This window comes from Scyliorhinus torazame, chromosome 17 (assembly GCF_047496885.1).
Source record: "Scyliorhinus torazame isolate Kashiwa2021f chromosome 17, sScyTor2.1, whole genome shotgun sequence".
NCBI classification, from domain to species: Eukaryota; Metazoa; Chordata; class Chondrichthyes; order Carcharhiniformes; family Scyliorhinidae; genus Scyliorhinus; species Scyliorhinus torazame.
In genome coordinates this window covers 95,580,906-95,596,444 of record NC_092723.1, presented here as the reverse complement: position 1 = coordinate 95,596,444, position 15,539 = coordinate 95,580,906, and the positions used below count along the sequence as shown (strand labels likewise).

The following is a 15,539-nucleotide window of genomic DNA, read 5'->3' as shown; positions in this document are numbered from 1 at the left end:
ACTTCAAGAACTTTTGAAGAATAGAACCATTTTCCTGGAAACTAAATTGATCGCTTTCAAGGCTTATTGCAATGTGAACCTACCTATAAAGTGGCTAACCACTTCCGGTGATGGGGATGTGCTGAGCGGATGCATGAAAGGTGGCTCGCCTCCTGAAAACTTGGATTTAGGCACTTTAAGCTCAAAATAGCCTGCTGAATGCAGGAAGAAACACCCCTCGCCCTCTTCCAACAACACCAGGACGAGGTATGCCGAGCAGCAGCAGCTCCAAGGGCTAAAAGGATGGAAAAGGCAGCAAAAGGATGGAGACACGAATCGAGGAGATGACAAGCACACAGGTCGATGAGGCCCCGGTCACGCCTGACCGAGAGGGGCCACCAGGCAGAACACAGAGCTCCCCCTCCCCTTACAAAGGAACTCCAAGAGCTCAAGGAGTCCATTAAAGCAGAGATGAGGTAACGTTCAAGGTGCTTGCGGTAGAGGCAGGGATCACCCTGCAGGTGGCCCTGGAAAAGGCAGAGGGGCAGCTGGAGACCCAGGACGCAACCATAAGAGAGCTGGAGAAGACCTCGACTGACCAAGGCGACAGGATCACCGCAGTGGAAACGGAGATGGCAAGGTTGGTGGCGACACAAGGGACGCAAAAGGCCGAGGATCAGGAGACCCGATCGTGGCACCAGAATTTACGCATAGTGGGCCTATCGGAGGTAACCGAGGGCAGGAACCCCATGGAATACGTGGTCCAAATGCTGGGTAACCTGGTGGGGTGAGACAGCTTCCGCAAGCCTCTAGAAATAGACAGAGCCCACAGGTTACTCTGACCAAAGCCCAAGGCCGGAGAACAACCAAGGACCATAATCGGAAAGCTATACCGGCACCAGGACCGGAAAAGAATCCTGAACTGGGCCAGACAGATAAGGGCTTGTAACTGGGAGGGACACTCGATCAGGATATACCAGGGCAATGGGGCAGACCTGACCAAGCAGTGGGCGGAATTCAATAGAGCCAAGGAAGCCCTGTGTAAGAACGCTGTGAAATTTGGAATGCTGTACACAACCAATCTCTGGGTCCCCTTTCAGGCCAGAGAACTTTACTTCATCTCACCGGCGGAAGCGGACGGATTCGTCCACAAACACAGGATGGGAAGCAGCCACAGAATCATTCATGAACCAGCGACCCTGGTGGATTGGGACATTGAGAGACTGTTTCCACAGGACTGCACAGCCTCATTCTGAATGTTGGAGCTACAGCTCAGAAAAGTGGGGGCGACAACAGCAGGGCACAAGAATGGGTGAGGAGGAGGGGGAAACTGACATGCAGCGGCCGAAGGGGTTTAGACCGACCCCAGGAAGGTGGTCACCGTGCTAGCTGGTAAGTTAGCACCTGGAAGTACGAGTGAGGAGGGGGGGGGGGGGGGGGGGGGGGGGAGGTGCTACGCATCTCCTGCTGGGAAGAGGGTGCCTGGCGACAGGAGTGGGGGGGGGCACTACAAACGGAGATGTATCAAGCTAGGTAATCAGGGGGAGGAACACAAGTAGGGGCAAGGGAGGGGGGGGGGGAGAAAGGGGAGGGAAGCAGACTCAACGGGAGAACAAAGTGACGGGGTGGGTTGGAGGGCTTCAGGCTGGCTACAACAGATCGCACATGGCAGCAAGGAACAGAAAGGTCCCCATCAAAGGGAAACCCTGGAATGCAGGGGCTCACCTACATGCCTTACACATAGCTGGCAGCTATCATGGGTGGCCCTGGACAAAAGGAAATCCCGGAGTGCAGGGGCCCGGCCTGATGGCGAGTACAGTTACTGTGGCCATTTTGGATGGCCCCCTAACAAAGCTAAACCCTGGAGTTCAGGGATGCATCCACATGGCAAGTACGGGGCATACCGATCAAGCGGGACTTGTGGGAGGAAACCCACGCCGAGGAAGGATCCGGAATAAACCCACAGCGACACGAGAGAACTTGCAGACTCCGCACAGAGACCCAAGCCGGGAATCAAAGTCAGGTCCATGGTGCTTTGATGTAACAGTGCTAACCACTGTGCTACCGTGCCGCTGAGACAATGTTCAAGGTTGTGGGGATGGAGCCATGCCCAAAGGTGGTGGTCTTTGGAGGTCTCAGAGCAGCCAGGAATGCTTTATAGGGAAGGGGCCGACGCCCTATCCATTGCCTCCCTAATCGCCCCCAAATAATCCTGCAGGGCTGGCGATCAGCAGCACCACCAAAACTGCAAATTGGCTGTACAACCTGTCGGAATTTCTCCAACTGGAGAAGGTAACATTCGCAATCTGTGGGTCGGAAGTGAGCTTCCACACAATAGTCACCAACTTGTTTCCAAGCCAGGGGAAAGTGAGTGGGGGGATGCGCCACAAAAAGAAAAGGAAAGGGGGGAGGGGGAGGGGGGGAAAAAGGAAGCGAAAGGGGGGAGAAAGGAGCAAAAACCCATTAAAAAAAGACCACAGGACACAGGTGGCTGAGCGGGAATGACAGATACAACATCAGCACACTGGGCAATATACACGATGGCAGATGGCAGAATGGCCAAATAGGATCTACAGCCACCGGGGGTGGGGTTGTAAATATTTATAATGCTCCTTGCTTGAATATGGTTTGTGTTTCTTTCTCTCTTTCTTCGCATTTTTCATTGGCCTATTGCACACTTGTAAATATTAATTTCTCTTTGGCTCAACAAACCTGAAAACATAAAAGTATGAATGGGGATGTGTAACCTAAAACTGTGAAAACCAATAAAAACACTTAAAAAGTGCTTAACCCAATCCTCAGAATAGGAAGACCTACCGCACTGTGTAGTATGGCCGAATGGGCATTCTAACACAAATGGACTTTAGCGTACTATGGGACAGTGGTACAGAGTCTCTAATCCTGCCCTCAAATACAATTGATAGGAAACATTGAAACTACACGGTGGCACAGCGGTTAGCACTGCTACCTCACAGCACCAGGGACCCGGGCTCAATTCCAGCCTCGGGTGACTGCCTGTGTGGGGTTTGCACGTTCTCCCCGTGTCTGCTTGGGTTTCCTCCGGGTGCTCCCGTTACCTCCCACAGTCCAAAGATGTGGTTAGGTGGATTGGCCTTGTTAAATTGCTCCTTAATGTCCAAAAGGTTAGGTGGAGTTACGGGATAGGGCGGGTGATTGGGCCTAGGTCAAAATGTTGGTACAGACTCGAGGGGCCGAATGGCCTCTTTCTGTACTGTAGGGATTCTAGGAATCTACACAACCAATTGACCCGAGTTGAAATTGCTTTCTTCCTCTGAAGGATGGCTGATCAGGTTCCAAACTCCCCATTCTGATAAATCTCTTTGCAGTAAATTTAAATTCCAATGTCCATGACCTTTGTAGCACTTGCGAGTAGAGAATACTTGAACAATTTCTGCAAGGCTGTCAAGAAATAAGTTCAACCCATCCTATAATCAGCATGTACTTCAAAATCCCTGACAATTCAGTTTTCTCTTGTTATTGCATACCATTTGCCAACATAGGGGCGTTTTTATCGTTCTCTGCTTTTCTACACTGTTCAGCACATCTTCATTTTCTTTCTGCATGGCTTGAAAGACACTAGAAGCAGATAATTCTGGATCCTTCACCTGGAAGATATTCCTTCTTACAGCAGAAAGTATCCTCTCTTGACGACACTCTTGGTCTAAATAAATGAACAAAACTTGTTACTATTACCGATTACACAAATCAAGGTTTAAAAATAGAGTTGTAGCAAGGACATTTATGCTGAGAAATAAAATCAGGATGCAAGACCTAGAATTCAATTGTATGTAATATTTAACATATATTTCCAAGTTTGTCGATGACACACAATTTGATGGGAATATGGGTGGTGAGCAGGATGTTAAGAGGCTTCAAGGTGATTTAAACAAGTTGAGAGAGTGAGCAAATATATGCCAGATGCTGCATAACGTGGATAAGTGGCAAGTTATCCACTTCAGACAGATACGCAGAATGGCAGAATATCATTTAAATGGTGACAGATTGGGAAATGTTGGTGGCTGAAAGTACCTGGATGTCCTTGTATACCAGTCACTGAAATCAAGCATTCAGGTACAGCAAACAGTTAAGAAGGCAAATAGTATGTTGGCCTTCATTGCGAGTGGACTTTGAGTAGAGGAGCAAGGGTGTCTGTTGGCAGCTGTACAGGACCTTGCTAAGGCCACACCTGGAGTATTGTGTGTTCTGGTCTCCTTTTCCATGAAAGGATATGCTTTCCATGGTGGGAGTGCAGCAAAGACTGATTCCTGGGATGGCAGGATTGTCATACAAGGACATTTTGGCTCAACTGGAATTTAGAAGAATGAGAGGAGATCTTGTGAAAAGTATTAAATTCTGACAAGGCTGGATTGGCTTGGCTGGATGCAGGGTGTTGTTTCCTCTGGTTGGGGGTGGGGCAAAACAAGGGATCACAATCTCAGGATACGTGGTTGGCCATTTAGGGCTGAGATGAGGAGTAACTTCTTCATTCAGAGGGAGTGAATCTGTAGAATTCTCTACCACCAACGGCCGTAGAAGCCAAATCACTGAATATGTTGAAGAAGGAAATAGGTAGATTTCTAGCATCAAGAGGTATGGGGAGAGTACGGGAGTATGGCGTTGATATAAAGGGTCAGCTATGGGCATATTGAATGGCAGAGCAGGCCCAAAGGTCCTAATGACCTACTTCTGCTCCTATTTTCCATGTTTCTATTTAGTACGGTAAATTGTGCATTAACTGTGTTTTGCTTTGCAAATTGATAGGAATGGGTTGATGGAAAAGAGGAAGAGAAGCGAAAAAGAAAATGCTGGAAAATCTCAGCAGGTCTGGCAGCATCTGTAGGGAGAGAAAAGAGCTAATGTTTCGAGTCATTGGCGTTACAAAATAAAATTTGAAACTGAACTGGGCAAGGAGATATCAGGACTGATGTCTGAATACTGGGTCAAAAAGGTAGGTTCCATAGAATCATACAGTGCAGGAGGTGGCCATTCGGCCCATTGAGTATGCACCAATCCTCTGAAATAGCACCTTACTTAGGCTCACTCACTAGCCCTATCCCCATAACCTCACTTAACCTTCACATCTCTGGAAGCTAAGTGGAAATTTTATCATGGTCAATCCACCCAACCCTGCACATCTTTGGACCGTGGGAGGAAACATGAGTACCCAGGAGAAACCCATGCAGGCCCGGGGAGAAAGTGCAAACTCCACACAGTCACCCAAGTCTGGAATTGAAACGGGTTCCCTGGTGCTGTGAGACAGCACTGCTAACCACTGTGCTATCCTTCAAAGAGTGTCATTAAAGGAAGAAAGATAAATGTTTTGGCAGTGAATTCCAGAGCCTAGAGCCTAGGCAACTTGAGGCACCAATTGTGAAGCTGTTATTACTTGGAATGCCAAAAAAACAGAATTAGAGGAGTGCAGGTACCTCAGAGGATTGCAGATATAAAGAGGGATCAATGACAAGAAAGGATTTGAAAATAAGGACGACAAATTTAAAATTAATACAGTATTTAACCATTAGCCAGAATAGGCCAGTAAGCAGAGGGGTATGGGTGAATAATATTTGGCGAGATTAGGACACGGACAAGAGAAATTTGAATCACCAGTAGTCTACACAGATTAGAACATGGGAGGGTGGGGAGCAGTATGCTACAACAGTCAAGTCTGGAGGTAGCAAAAGCATGGATGAGTTTTGGAATGGATAAGCTGAAGTGGAGGTAGGCAATGTTACACAGGTGCAAATAGGAGGTCTTAACGATGACGGTGTCAGGAAAAATAGTGAGAACATGAAATAAGAGGGAAATCCAATAATTTGGCATTTTTTTCTAGTTACATATTTTTAAAAACTATTGTAAAATGTAAGCTGCTTAAAGGGACAGTTTCATTATGCTGATATACTGATGACCTTAGCAACACTGCAAACACATGTTCACCTCAGGCAAGCTGCTAACAATGGGGAACAGAACATAAAGGGTTTGAATAAGGGGTTAGAGGTTCAAAGGAGGAGACAAGGTGTGAACTTGGCATTTACACTAAAAAGGTAGACTCACAAAATAAATGTACTTAAGTTTTACTTCTGAAGAGATTAATTCAGATAGAGAAAGATCAAAAAGGAAAAACTGGACATCAAGATATGATTAAACCTATGCAAGGGTAGCTGCTTTCGACCTTAGCCACAGCAGGAATAGCCGTATAACTCCCAGCAAGCCGGCTCTGTGAAGAAAGTCTATCTTAAGAAGCTAGGTTTTTTTTTAAACTCAGAATCAAATCCCAAAGAGATATAACTGCCTGGATTTTATTGGATTTTAAAAATACATTTTAAATATCTATAAGATGTTGTGTAAAGCTTGAGGAGAATTATCTATGTAGTTCGTGAAATAAAGTTTGTAACTGGGTAAAGTTACAGATACTGTGTATAGCAATTGTCTTAGTTAAAGTATTCCTGGTTTATTTTATTGTTGTTGGTCAGAGTCTGGGAATTCTGCAATGAGGAACCTCCTGATTCACCAAAGCCCATCCACCATCTACAAGGCTCAAGTCAAGAGTGTGATGAAATACTCTCCACTGGCTTGGATGAGTGCAGCTCCAACAATATAAAATACTCAAGATGTTTGACGCCATCCAACACAAAGCAGCCCACTTGATCTAAACCTCCAACATTCAATCCCTCCACCACCACAGCACAGTTGCAACTGTACCATCCACAAGGTGCATTGTAGCAACTTACCAAAGCTCCTTCAACAGCACCATCCAAACTAACAACCTCTATCGCCTAGAAGGACAAGGGCACCAGATTCAGAGTAACATTACCACCCGAGGTCCACCCGCAAACCATAAACCATCCGAACTTGGAAATACAATACTGTTCTTTCATCGTCACATGATCACCAAAGCCTATCCACCATCTACAAGGCACAAGTCAGGAATGCAATTGAATACTCTCCACTTGCCTGGATGAGTGTAGCTCCATCAACACAAGAAGCTCGACATCATCCAGGACAAAGCAGCCCGCTTGATTGCTCCCCTCCACGTCACTCACCACCCTGATTTGGAAATATATCCCGTTCCTTCACCGTCACTGGGGTAACATCCTGGAACTCTCTCCCAAACAGCACAGCGTATGCATCTACTCCTCAAGGACTGCAGCGGTTCAAGAAGGCAACTCACCACCACCTTCTGAAGGGCAACTAGGGGTGGGCAATAAATGCTGACCTAACCAGCGACACCCACATCCTGTAAACAAATTTTTAAAAACTACCCTACCTAACAGCAGTGGGTTTACTTTACACCACATGGACCCTAGCATTTCAAGAAGTGGTTCACACCATCTTCTCAATGGCAAATAGGTATGGACAATAAATATCACCTTATCGGTAATGCCACATGCCATGAACAAATCAAATAAGTGAGTGTCAATTGTGCCAATAGTTTGTGGTACTATGTAACTGAATAGGGCAGTAAGTGTCTGAAAAAAAAAACATTTTCCAGTAAAAATGAATGGCAAAAGAACAAAACCGGAGTACTCTATGTTAAGGATTTGTATTTCAATACTTCTTAAAACTAAAATGCAAAGAAAAATCTCTAAATGGCTGCTCAAGTGTTCAAATATTTGTCTGAAAATTATCCACGATTCTCAAAGTTTAAATTGTAACATCTCCTTACAAGTTGCCAAGGATGTCAATTCTAAAGACACTCTCCCACAAGTAGAATAAAATCTTACTTGAAATCAGATCTGTTCCATCTTGGTTAGGAGATGCAAATCTATCAAAAGATTTACTTTTCACCATAGTGGGCTTCACAGGAATGTAGCATTCTACATCATCTTTCCTTGTTACTGTTAGAATTCGCTCTTTTCGTTTGCCTGCAAATGATGCATTCATGAATAATCTGTTTTAAATCCAAACCTATATTCCTTGTTAACATACATTACAATGTAAGATAGTTTGACTAATTCTACTCCCCTCCAATCTGACTCCTTTTGTTCTTTCCCCTTCTGACGGAAGGACACAAGCATGTTAAAATGAAACCATACAGCACAAAAGTAACTAATACATGCCTGTGCCAGTTCTTTTGAGTAGCTATTCAATTAGGCCCACTCCCCTTTTCGCTCCCTATTGCCCTACCCTGCAGGTTATTATGATTCAATTACATTATATAATGAAATTATAAATAGCAGTCCTCTCAACAAATCCCAAATAATCATCCATCATCTATCAACTGGACAGAAGCACTGATACATGTTCAAAGTCCTCAGACCAGGATTTTAGCCTAAAGCCTTTCTAATCGACATGACTTATTGTCCCACACTGTGGTTAAGCTATCCATTGATTAGTAAGAAATTAGATTATATTTCACATTGACGACTTAGTGCTGCTATATGTATAAAAGAATAAAGTTAAAAAGTAAAGTCGCCATGCTTTCCCCTTTGAGGGGGAAGAGCTGACTGGTAGTGATTTAACCTGAGGATCACCACACCTCAGGTGAGGGGCAAGGTTGAGAAGGCGGGCTTTCATCTATGAACTCAGCCAGTATGGGTATTGAACCCGCGCAGATGGCCTTGCTCGGAGTCACAAACCAGCTGTCCAGCCAACTGAGCTAAACTGACCCACGGTACAGAAGAATATTTAACCTTGGAAAGCAACATCAACTCCATTCATCACAATGGATAAAAAGCTTTTGAAATAATAAAGTTTAAGGACACATTAAACAATTTAGCTTTTAGTTGGTGTTTTTCAACAAATTCCAATAGGTTTATTATGAATTTCAAGATGATTTCATCATGTTAAAGTTTACCAACACTATGTTATGAAGAGTGATTAAAATGCAGGAAGGAGGACTTCCGGTGGCGGCCAAGTGTGAGTGGTCGCACATAGGGCAGCTCCTGCTTTAAGGCGTAGAAAAGAGCTCTTTTTGCCTGAAATCAGGTGCAACTTCGACGGAAAAGTATAGCTGAAGATCGGAGAAGTTCAACCCGGCAGTGGTATGTCTGCTGGTTACCAAACCTGGCAGAAGGTGAAGGAGTTGGAAGGGACGTGTGGCACAGCAGCCAGTGGAAGGATGGAGGAGGGGGAAAGGCCAGTGCAATAGCAAAGCCCCAGATGGAGCAGTTGATGGCCTTCATCAAGGAAGAGTTCCGCCAGCAGAGGAAGGAAATGCGGGAGGATCGCTCGAAGGCCATCGAAGGGGCAGAGGCACTCCTGAAGAGCTTGATGGAGAGGGTGGAAAAATGTCTGGAGGCACAGGGGTCGCAGATCCGAGAGATCGAGAGGGAGATCTCTGAACACAAGTGACAGAGTGGTGACACTGGAGGCGGAGGTGGGGCTCTTATGAGACATTTGCAAGACGTTGAGAGCAAAGGTGGAGGAGCATGAAAACAGGTCGAGGAGGCATAATCTGCGGATAGTGAGCCTGCCTGAAGGACTGGAAAGTGCGAGTGCCACAAGGTACGTTTCGAGGATGCTGGCAGGGCTGGTGGCGGAGGGGGTGCTGGACAAGGTCTCTGAGGTGGACAGAGCACACAGGTCTCTGAGGCAGAAGCCAAGAGCTGGGGAGCCGCCGCGGGCGGTGATCGCGAGACTCCACAATTTGTTGAGAAAGAGAAGATCTTGCAAGTGAGCCAGGGAGAAGCAGAACAGCAAAAGAGAGGGGAACAAGGTCCAAATATACTAAGACACTGGAGCTGAACTGGCAAAATGGCATGCTGGGTTCAACAGTCCAAGGCAGTGTTATATCAACGGCAGATGAGGTTTGGGGTGCTCTACCCGGCAAAACTATGGTGACTTGTGAATGCCGGAAATATTATTTTGAGACCCCAGAAGCATCCAATGACTTTATCAAGGAGCACAAACTGGGGGAAGAACAGAATACTTTTGGGAAGCGGAGGCGCTGGCACTCTGGAATAATGGAAATATGGGGAGAGCGGGGGTTGGAGGAAGTTTTTTTTTTCTTTTCCTCTGATGTGGAGGGGTTTTCTTTTTTCTGTTGGGTTGACCAAAAGGGTAGCAGGGGAGAAAAGTTTGTAAGGGGACGGCTGTGTCCCCCCCCCCCCCTCCCGGGTGGTCCGGTTTCCTCCCACAGTGCAAAGATGTGCAGGCTAGGTGGATTGGCCACGCTAAATTGCCCCTTAGTGTCCAAAAGGTTGGGTCAGGTTGCTGGGTTGTGGGGATGGGGTAGAAGCCTGGCCTTGAGTAGGGTGCTCTTTCCATGGGCTGGTGCAGTCGATGGGCCGAATGGCACTCTTCCGCACTGTAAATTCTATGATTCTATGAGTATTCCTTTCTCTCACATGTTCATCGGGTGCATTCAACTTTTTAGTGCTGAGTCAGGAAGTTTTGGTTGAGGTGGAGGGGGCAGAGTACGCGAGGATAATAGTCTCGGATCATGCGCCCCATTGGCTGGAGACTCAGCATAGATCGGGATGGGATCAGAGGCCAAGTTGGAGGCTCGATTCAGGGTTGTTGGCAGATAGAGGGTTTTGTGATAAAGAGCAAGCAGTAATTAAAGATTCTGTAGAACTGAACCAAAACTGGAAGGTGTCAGCGGCCACATTTTGGAAAGCTCGAAAAGCGGTGGTCCGGGGGAGGGGAGGAGGGGGAAATTATCTCATTCAAGGCACATGCGGATAGGGAAAGGAAGGAGGAATATGAACGGCTAATTAACGAGATAGTTGAGGATTACTCGAGGGCGCCCACCATGGAGGGATTGGCGAGGAGAAAACATTGCAGGGGCAATTTGATAGGTTGACGACAGGGAGGTGCGGTAGGACAGCTGCGTAGGGCAAGTGGGGTGCAGTGCAAATACGAAGAGAAGACGAGTCAAATATTAGCGCATCAGCTGCGGAGGCAGGCTGCGTCCAGGGAAATATTGAAGATTCGGACTGGGACAGGGGGTGTGGTGTCAGAGTTGGGGAAGATAAACGAGGCGTTTCGGGATTATTATAAGGAACTGTACAGGGCGGACCCAAGGGGGGGTGAAGAGGGGGATAGGGGACGGTTTTTAGACTAACTGGAGTTACACAGTTGGAGGAAGAGAAAAGGCAGATGCTAGAGGAGCCCTTGGGCTAAGGGAGGTATTGGACAGTATAAGGGATATGAAGCCGGGGAAGGCCCCGGGGCCCGATGGTCATCCAGCGGAATTCTATAAGGAGTTTGCGATGGACCTAGCGCCACATCTCTTGGGGCATTTAATGAGGTATTGGAGAAGGAGGAGCTGCCGGAGACGATGATGCAGGCAACGATCACATTAATACCAAAGAAGGGGAAAGACCTGTTGGAATGTTGGTCGTATAGGCCCATGGAATGCACTGCCAAGTGAGGTGGTTGAGGCAGATACGTTAGTGACCTTTAAGACTTATCTGGATAGGCACATGAACAGACAGGGTATAGAAGGATACAGGCGGTTGATCTAGATAGGACACGTGATCGGCACAGGCTTGGAGGGCCGAAGGGCCTGTTCCTGTGCTGTATTGTTCTTTGTTCTTTACATGGCTGTTAAATACAGATGTGAAAGTGCTGGCTAAGTTAGTGCAAGGAAGGATGGAAGGTGTTGTCCCTGGGGTCGTTGTGGAGGGTTCGGCAGGTTTCATAAAGGTCAGGCAGCTTTCCAGTAATATAAGGAGGTTGTTAAATATGATCATGACCCCTTAGAGAGCTCCGGTATCGGAGGTAGTTGTGTCCATAGATGCGGAGAAGGCATTTGACCGGGTTGAGTAGTAGTACCTGTTTGAGGTCCTGGGAAGGTTCGGGTTTTGGCTGATGTTTGGGTTTGTGGCATGGGTGCGGCTGTTATACTTGGCACTGAAGGCGAGTGTACGGACCAATGACATGTGCTCACAAAACTTTGAACAGCACAGGGGAACAAGGCAAGGGTGCCCACTGTCGCCGTTGTTGTTTACGCTAGCGATAGAGCCTCTGCCAACGGCTCTTAGGGGGTCGACAAGAGTGGTAATGGATTACGAAGGGATGAAGGGAGCACCAGGTGTCGCTATATGCGGACAACCTACATTGTATGTTTCAGACCCGCTGGAGAGCATGGAGAGGATCATGGGCCTGTTGGGGGAGTTTGGGGCGTTCACGTCATAAAAGCTAAATGTAGGGAAAAGCGAAGTGTTCCCGGTGAAAGAGTTGGGTCGGCGAGCCAATCTAGGGGGGTTGCCATTCAAGGTGGCCAGAGACAGGTTTAGATACCTGGGGATTCAGGTGGCGAGGAATGGGCTCTGCTACATAAATGGAATCTAACAAAGCTGGGGGAGGATCTGAAGAGGTGGGGCACATTGCTTTTGACTCTGGCAGGGAGGGTCCAAGTGGTGAAGACGAAAGTTCTGCCGAGGTTCCTGTTCATATTCCAGACACTTCCGATCTTTATACTGAAGGCCTTCTTTTGAAAACTGGATATGATTATGTTATGGGCCAGGGCTTAGAATCTCAAAAGTGTACAATGAAGCCCACCTGACCTATAACTTTTATGTTGAATTTGGCTAGGATGAGCACAAGAGCCTTCACTTCAGGTGTGGTTTGTAGCCACCTGGGTTGGCCACTTCCCGACTTAAATTGGAGAACCGCAAAGACTGAAGGGAAATTCAGCCAACACAGGCAAAGACTAGCAAGTGCAGAAATAATGTGTATTGAAACTTGCAAAAACCAGACAACACTGAAACCAGCAGCCATCTGCATAGTAATGAGCGATTCCCAGGCACAATTGCAACACTTAAGGTGAATAAAGCCAAGCCAGACTCCTCGGCGCCAGCAGGAGCCAAGACAAAGGAAGGCCAAGGACATTTAGGGACCGCCCAGCGATCAGGGAACAACTCCAGTATTGGAGAAATCGATCCAAATGATCGGAACGCAGTCCAATCATTTGGAACCAGGTACGGGGTCCACCCCGAAGGGCGGGAAGCCCCTGGGGACTATAAAGTAAAGCCCCCAAGTTCAAATCGTCCTTCTTTGGCAGGGTCACTCAGCAACTTGAATCAACCCATGAGAGTGGCCTGTCCAAGCTGCCGCACCAACCAAGTAAGTCTCCAGTTAACGCTCGCTACGAGATAGGCGCTCCGAGCTACAAGTCCATACCAGCTTTTGAATCCTGCAGACTCAGGACCTGAACGAAAGGCCATTTGTTCCCCTGACCTGGTGGGCCAATTCCGAAGCTAAGTATAGGCCTTTTAGTGATAGGAATAGTCTAGAAAATAGAGTTTATGCATGAGTAGTGATTTACTGCGTATAATAAATGTGTTTTGATTTGAATCTTACTAATTGGTGTGTTGAGTTATTGATCATTACTTGAACTTGAACCTCGTGGCGGTGTCATAAAGATACCTGGCGACTGTAGAGCAAAGGTTAAACAAACAGAGCAAATTACGAATTAAGAGCCAACCAAAAGTTAGCAACAGATTCATCAGACTTCCAAGGCACTTTTATCGAAACAAATTTATTATAAGAATGTAGATAACATATATAAAACACTCATCAAGAATTTGTTATCAATCGCAAACATAAAACAACACACAACAGCTTCAGTAATCTATGTATATAACTCTTAATGAATCCCCCTAAGTAGCTGTTCCAATTCAATACAAAATCCAATAAACCAAAACCCCTTTCAAGGGCGTGGCCCAGCACACTGTAATCTCACTTGAATGGGACTGGTCCTTTCACTGAGATTATGTTCCAGTTCCAACCAGCAGGTTCAAAACTCCTTCCGGAAAGCAACTCTATCTTTAAAGTTACCGAGGCAGTTTGCCACGCCCAATGTGCTTTCAGTTCCCTGGAACCGCTTTAAAATAACAACAGAGAAAACAGGGAAACACAGCCCTTTTTCTACTGCAGTCCAAAGCACAAACCGAAACGAAACCCTTGGTGGCGACATTCAGGATATCGGAGAAGCTGGTGCTGATGGAGGGGAGGAGGGCCGACATTGTGGCCTCCTTCTCTCTGATTGCCTGGCGAAGAATTTTGTTGGGAGTGGCGGTCAGCAACGCAGCCGAGGGTGGCGGCCTGGCCGGGGGACTTATATGACTTTCTTCGACTGGAAAAGGGCAAATACAAATTAAGGGGGTTCAGTCTTGTGGTATTGGGCTAAGCAGTTGCCATACCAGGCTGTGATGCAGCCAGATAGGATGCTTTCTATGGTGCATCTGTAAAAGTTGGTTGATGTTCTGTAACAACAAAGCTTATTTTTTTTAAACCAAGAGCTTCCATCTCGGTGAGGAGACATGCCCATCAGGCCACCCTGCTAACAACCTGCTGTGAAAACTCTGCTAAAATGTTGACAAATTACACCACAGCAGCTGAAACAACCGACAACATTGAATGAGGAGCAGAGATAAGGTAGACAGTCAATATCCTTTCCCAAAGAGAGAGGAGTCTAGAACTAGAGGATATAGATTTAAAGTGAGGGGGTGGGGTGGGGGGGGGGGGGGGGAGGGGGGATACAAAAGAGACCAGAGGGGAATTTTTTTCACACAGAGAGGGTGGTGAGCATCTGGAACAAGCTGCCAGAGGCAGTGGTAAAGGCGAGTACAATTTTTTCCTTTAAAAACAGTTAGTGGGTAGGGTGGGTATAGAGGGATATGGGCCAGAAGTGGACAAGTGGGACTAGCTTAGTGATAGAAACTGGGCGGCATGGACAAGCTGGGCCGAAGAGCCTGTTTCTATGCTGTAAATATCTATGACTCTATTCCAAATCAATTGACAACATTCAGAATAAAACAACCCACAATATTTTAAAAGAGAAAAAGTCAATTTGCTCCATTTCCCAATAATAAAGGATCATATTAAAAAATCTAGGAGCAGGATCATCATCTTCACAAAAAGCTCTTTCTTGAGCCACACCATCTGCCAGGTTTAGTTGAAATCGGTCCATTCGCACAAACTAACAAACAGGGGCAGAAACTTAACCACTGTCAACCTTCAGTAAATGAACAGTTCTGGGAGACAGCTTGTGCAATGCTTAAACAATGGCAGAGAGCAGCTGGGATGAATGGTTTTTACTGTGCTATAAATTCTCAGTAAAAATATAAATCCCATTCCCTTTATCAAACTACGACGGAGTCCACTTCCACCCCTCTTTCAGGCACTGGACTGCATTCCAGATCAGCATTAATCAATGTGTAAAAAATATCTCCAGTCTCCTCCTTGCTTCTCTGGTCATCAACCATCCTACCAGTGGAAGCAGGTTCTTCCTATCTTTTGAAAAGTTTCAGAATTTTGAACACCACTTTCATAAGCTTGTCTGCTCAAAAGACAAAAATCCCAGCTTCTTCCATCTCCATTCAAATGATCATTGGATAGACATATGGACGATAAGGGAATAGTGTAGATGGGCTTTAGAGTGGTTTCACAGCTCGGCGAACATCGAGGGCCGAAGGGCCTGTACTGCGCTGTGATGTTCTATGTTCTATGTTTCACCTAATTGAAGTCTCATCCTCAGTATTATTCCAGTAAATTGTCTCTGTGCTCAAGATATTAACACCCTTCTCTGTGATGCCCAGAATTGGTCACAATAATACAACTGAGACCCAAGCAGTGATTTATAACGGTTC

General features: G+C 46.4%; 1 protein-coding gene across 6 annotated transcripts in view; it reads right to left on the bottom strand.

Moving 5' to 3' along the window:
- katnip (katanin interacting protein) overlaps positions 1-15,539 on the bottom strand; it is a 333,986-nt gene that overhangs the window by 222,277 nt on the left and 96,170 nt on the right. For 5 of the 6 annotated variants that reach the window (XM_072480763.1, XM_072480761.1, XM_072480758.1 and 2 more), the window contains 2 exons: positions 7,722-7,862; positions 3,486-3,661 (listed from right to left, as the gene is read on the bottom strand). In XM_072480763.1, coding sequence (XP_072336864.1) covers positions 3,486-3,661; positions 7,722-7,862 — 317 coding nt within the window. The remainder of the gene's footprint in view (positions 1-3,485; positions 3,662-7,721; positions 7,863-15,539) is intronic. The other variant, XM_072480762.1, reaches the window with a different exon arrangement.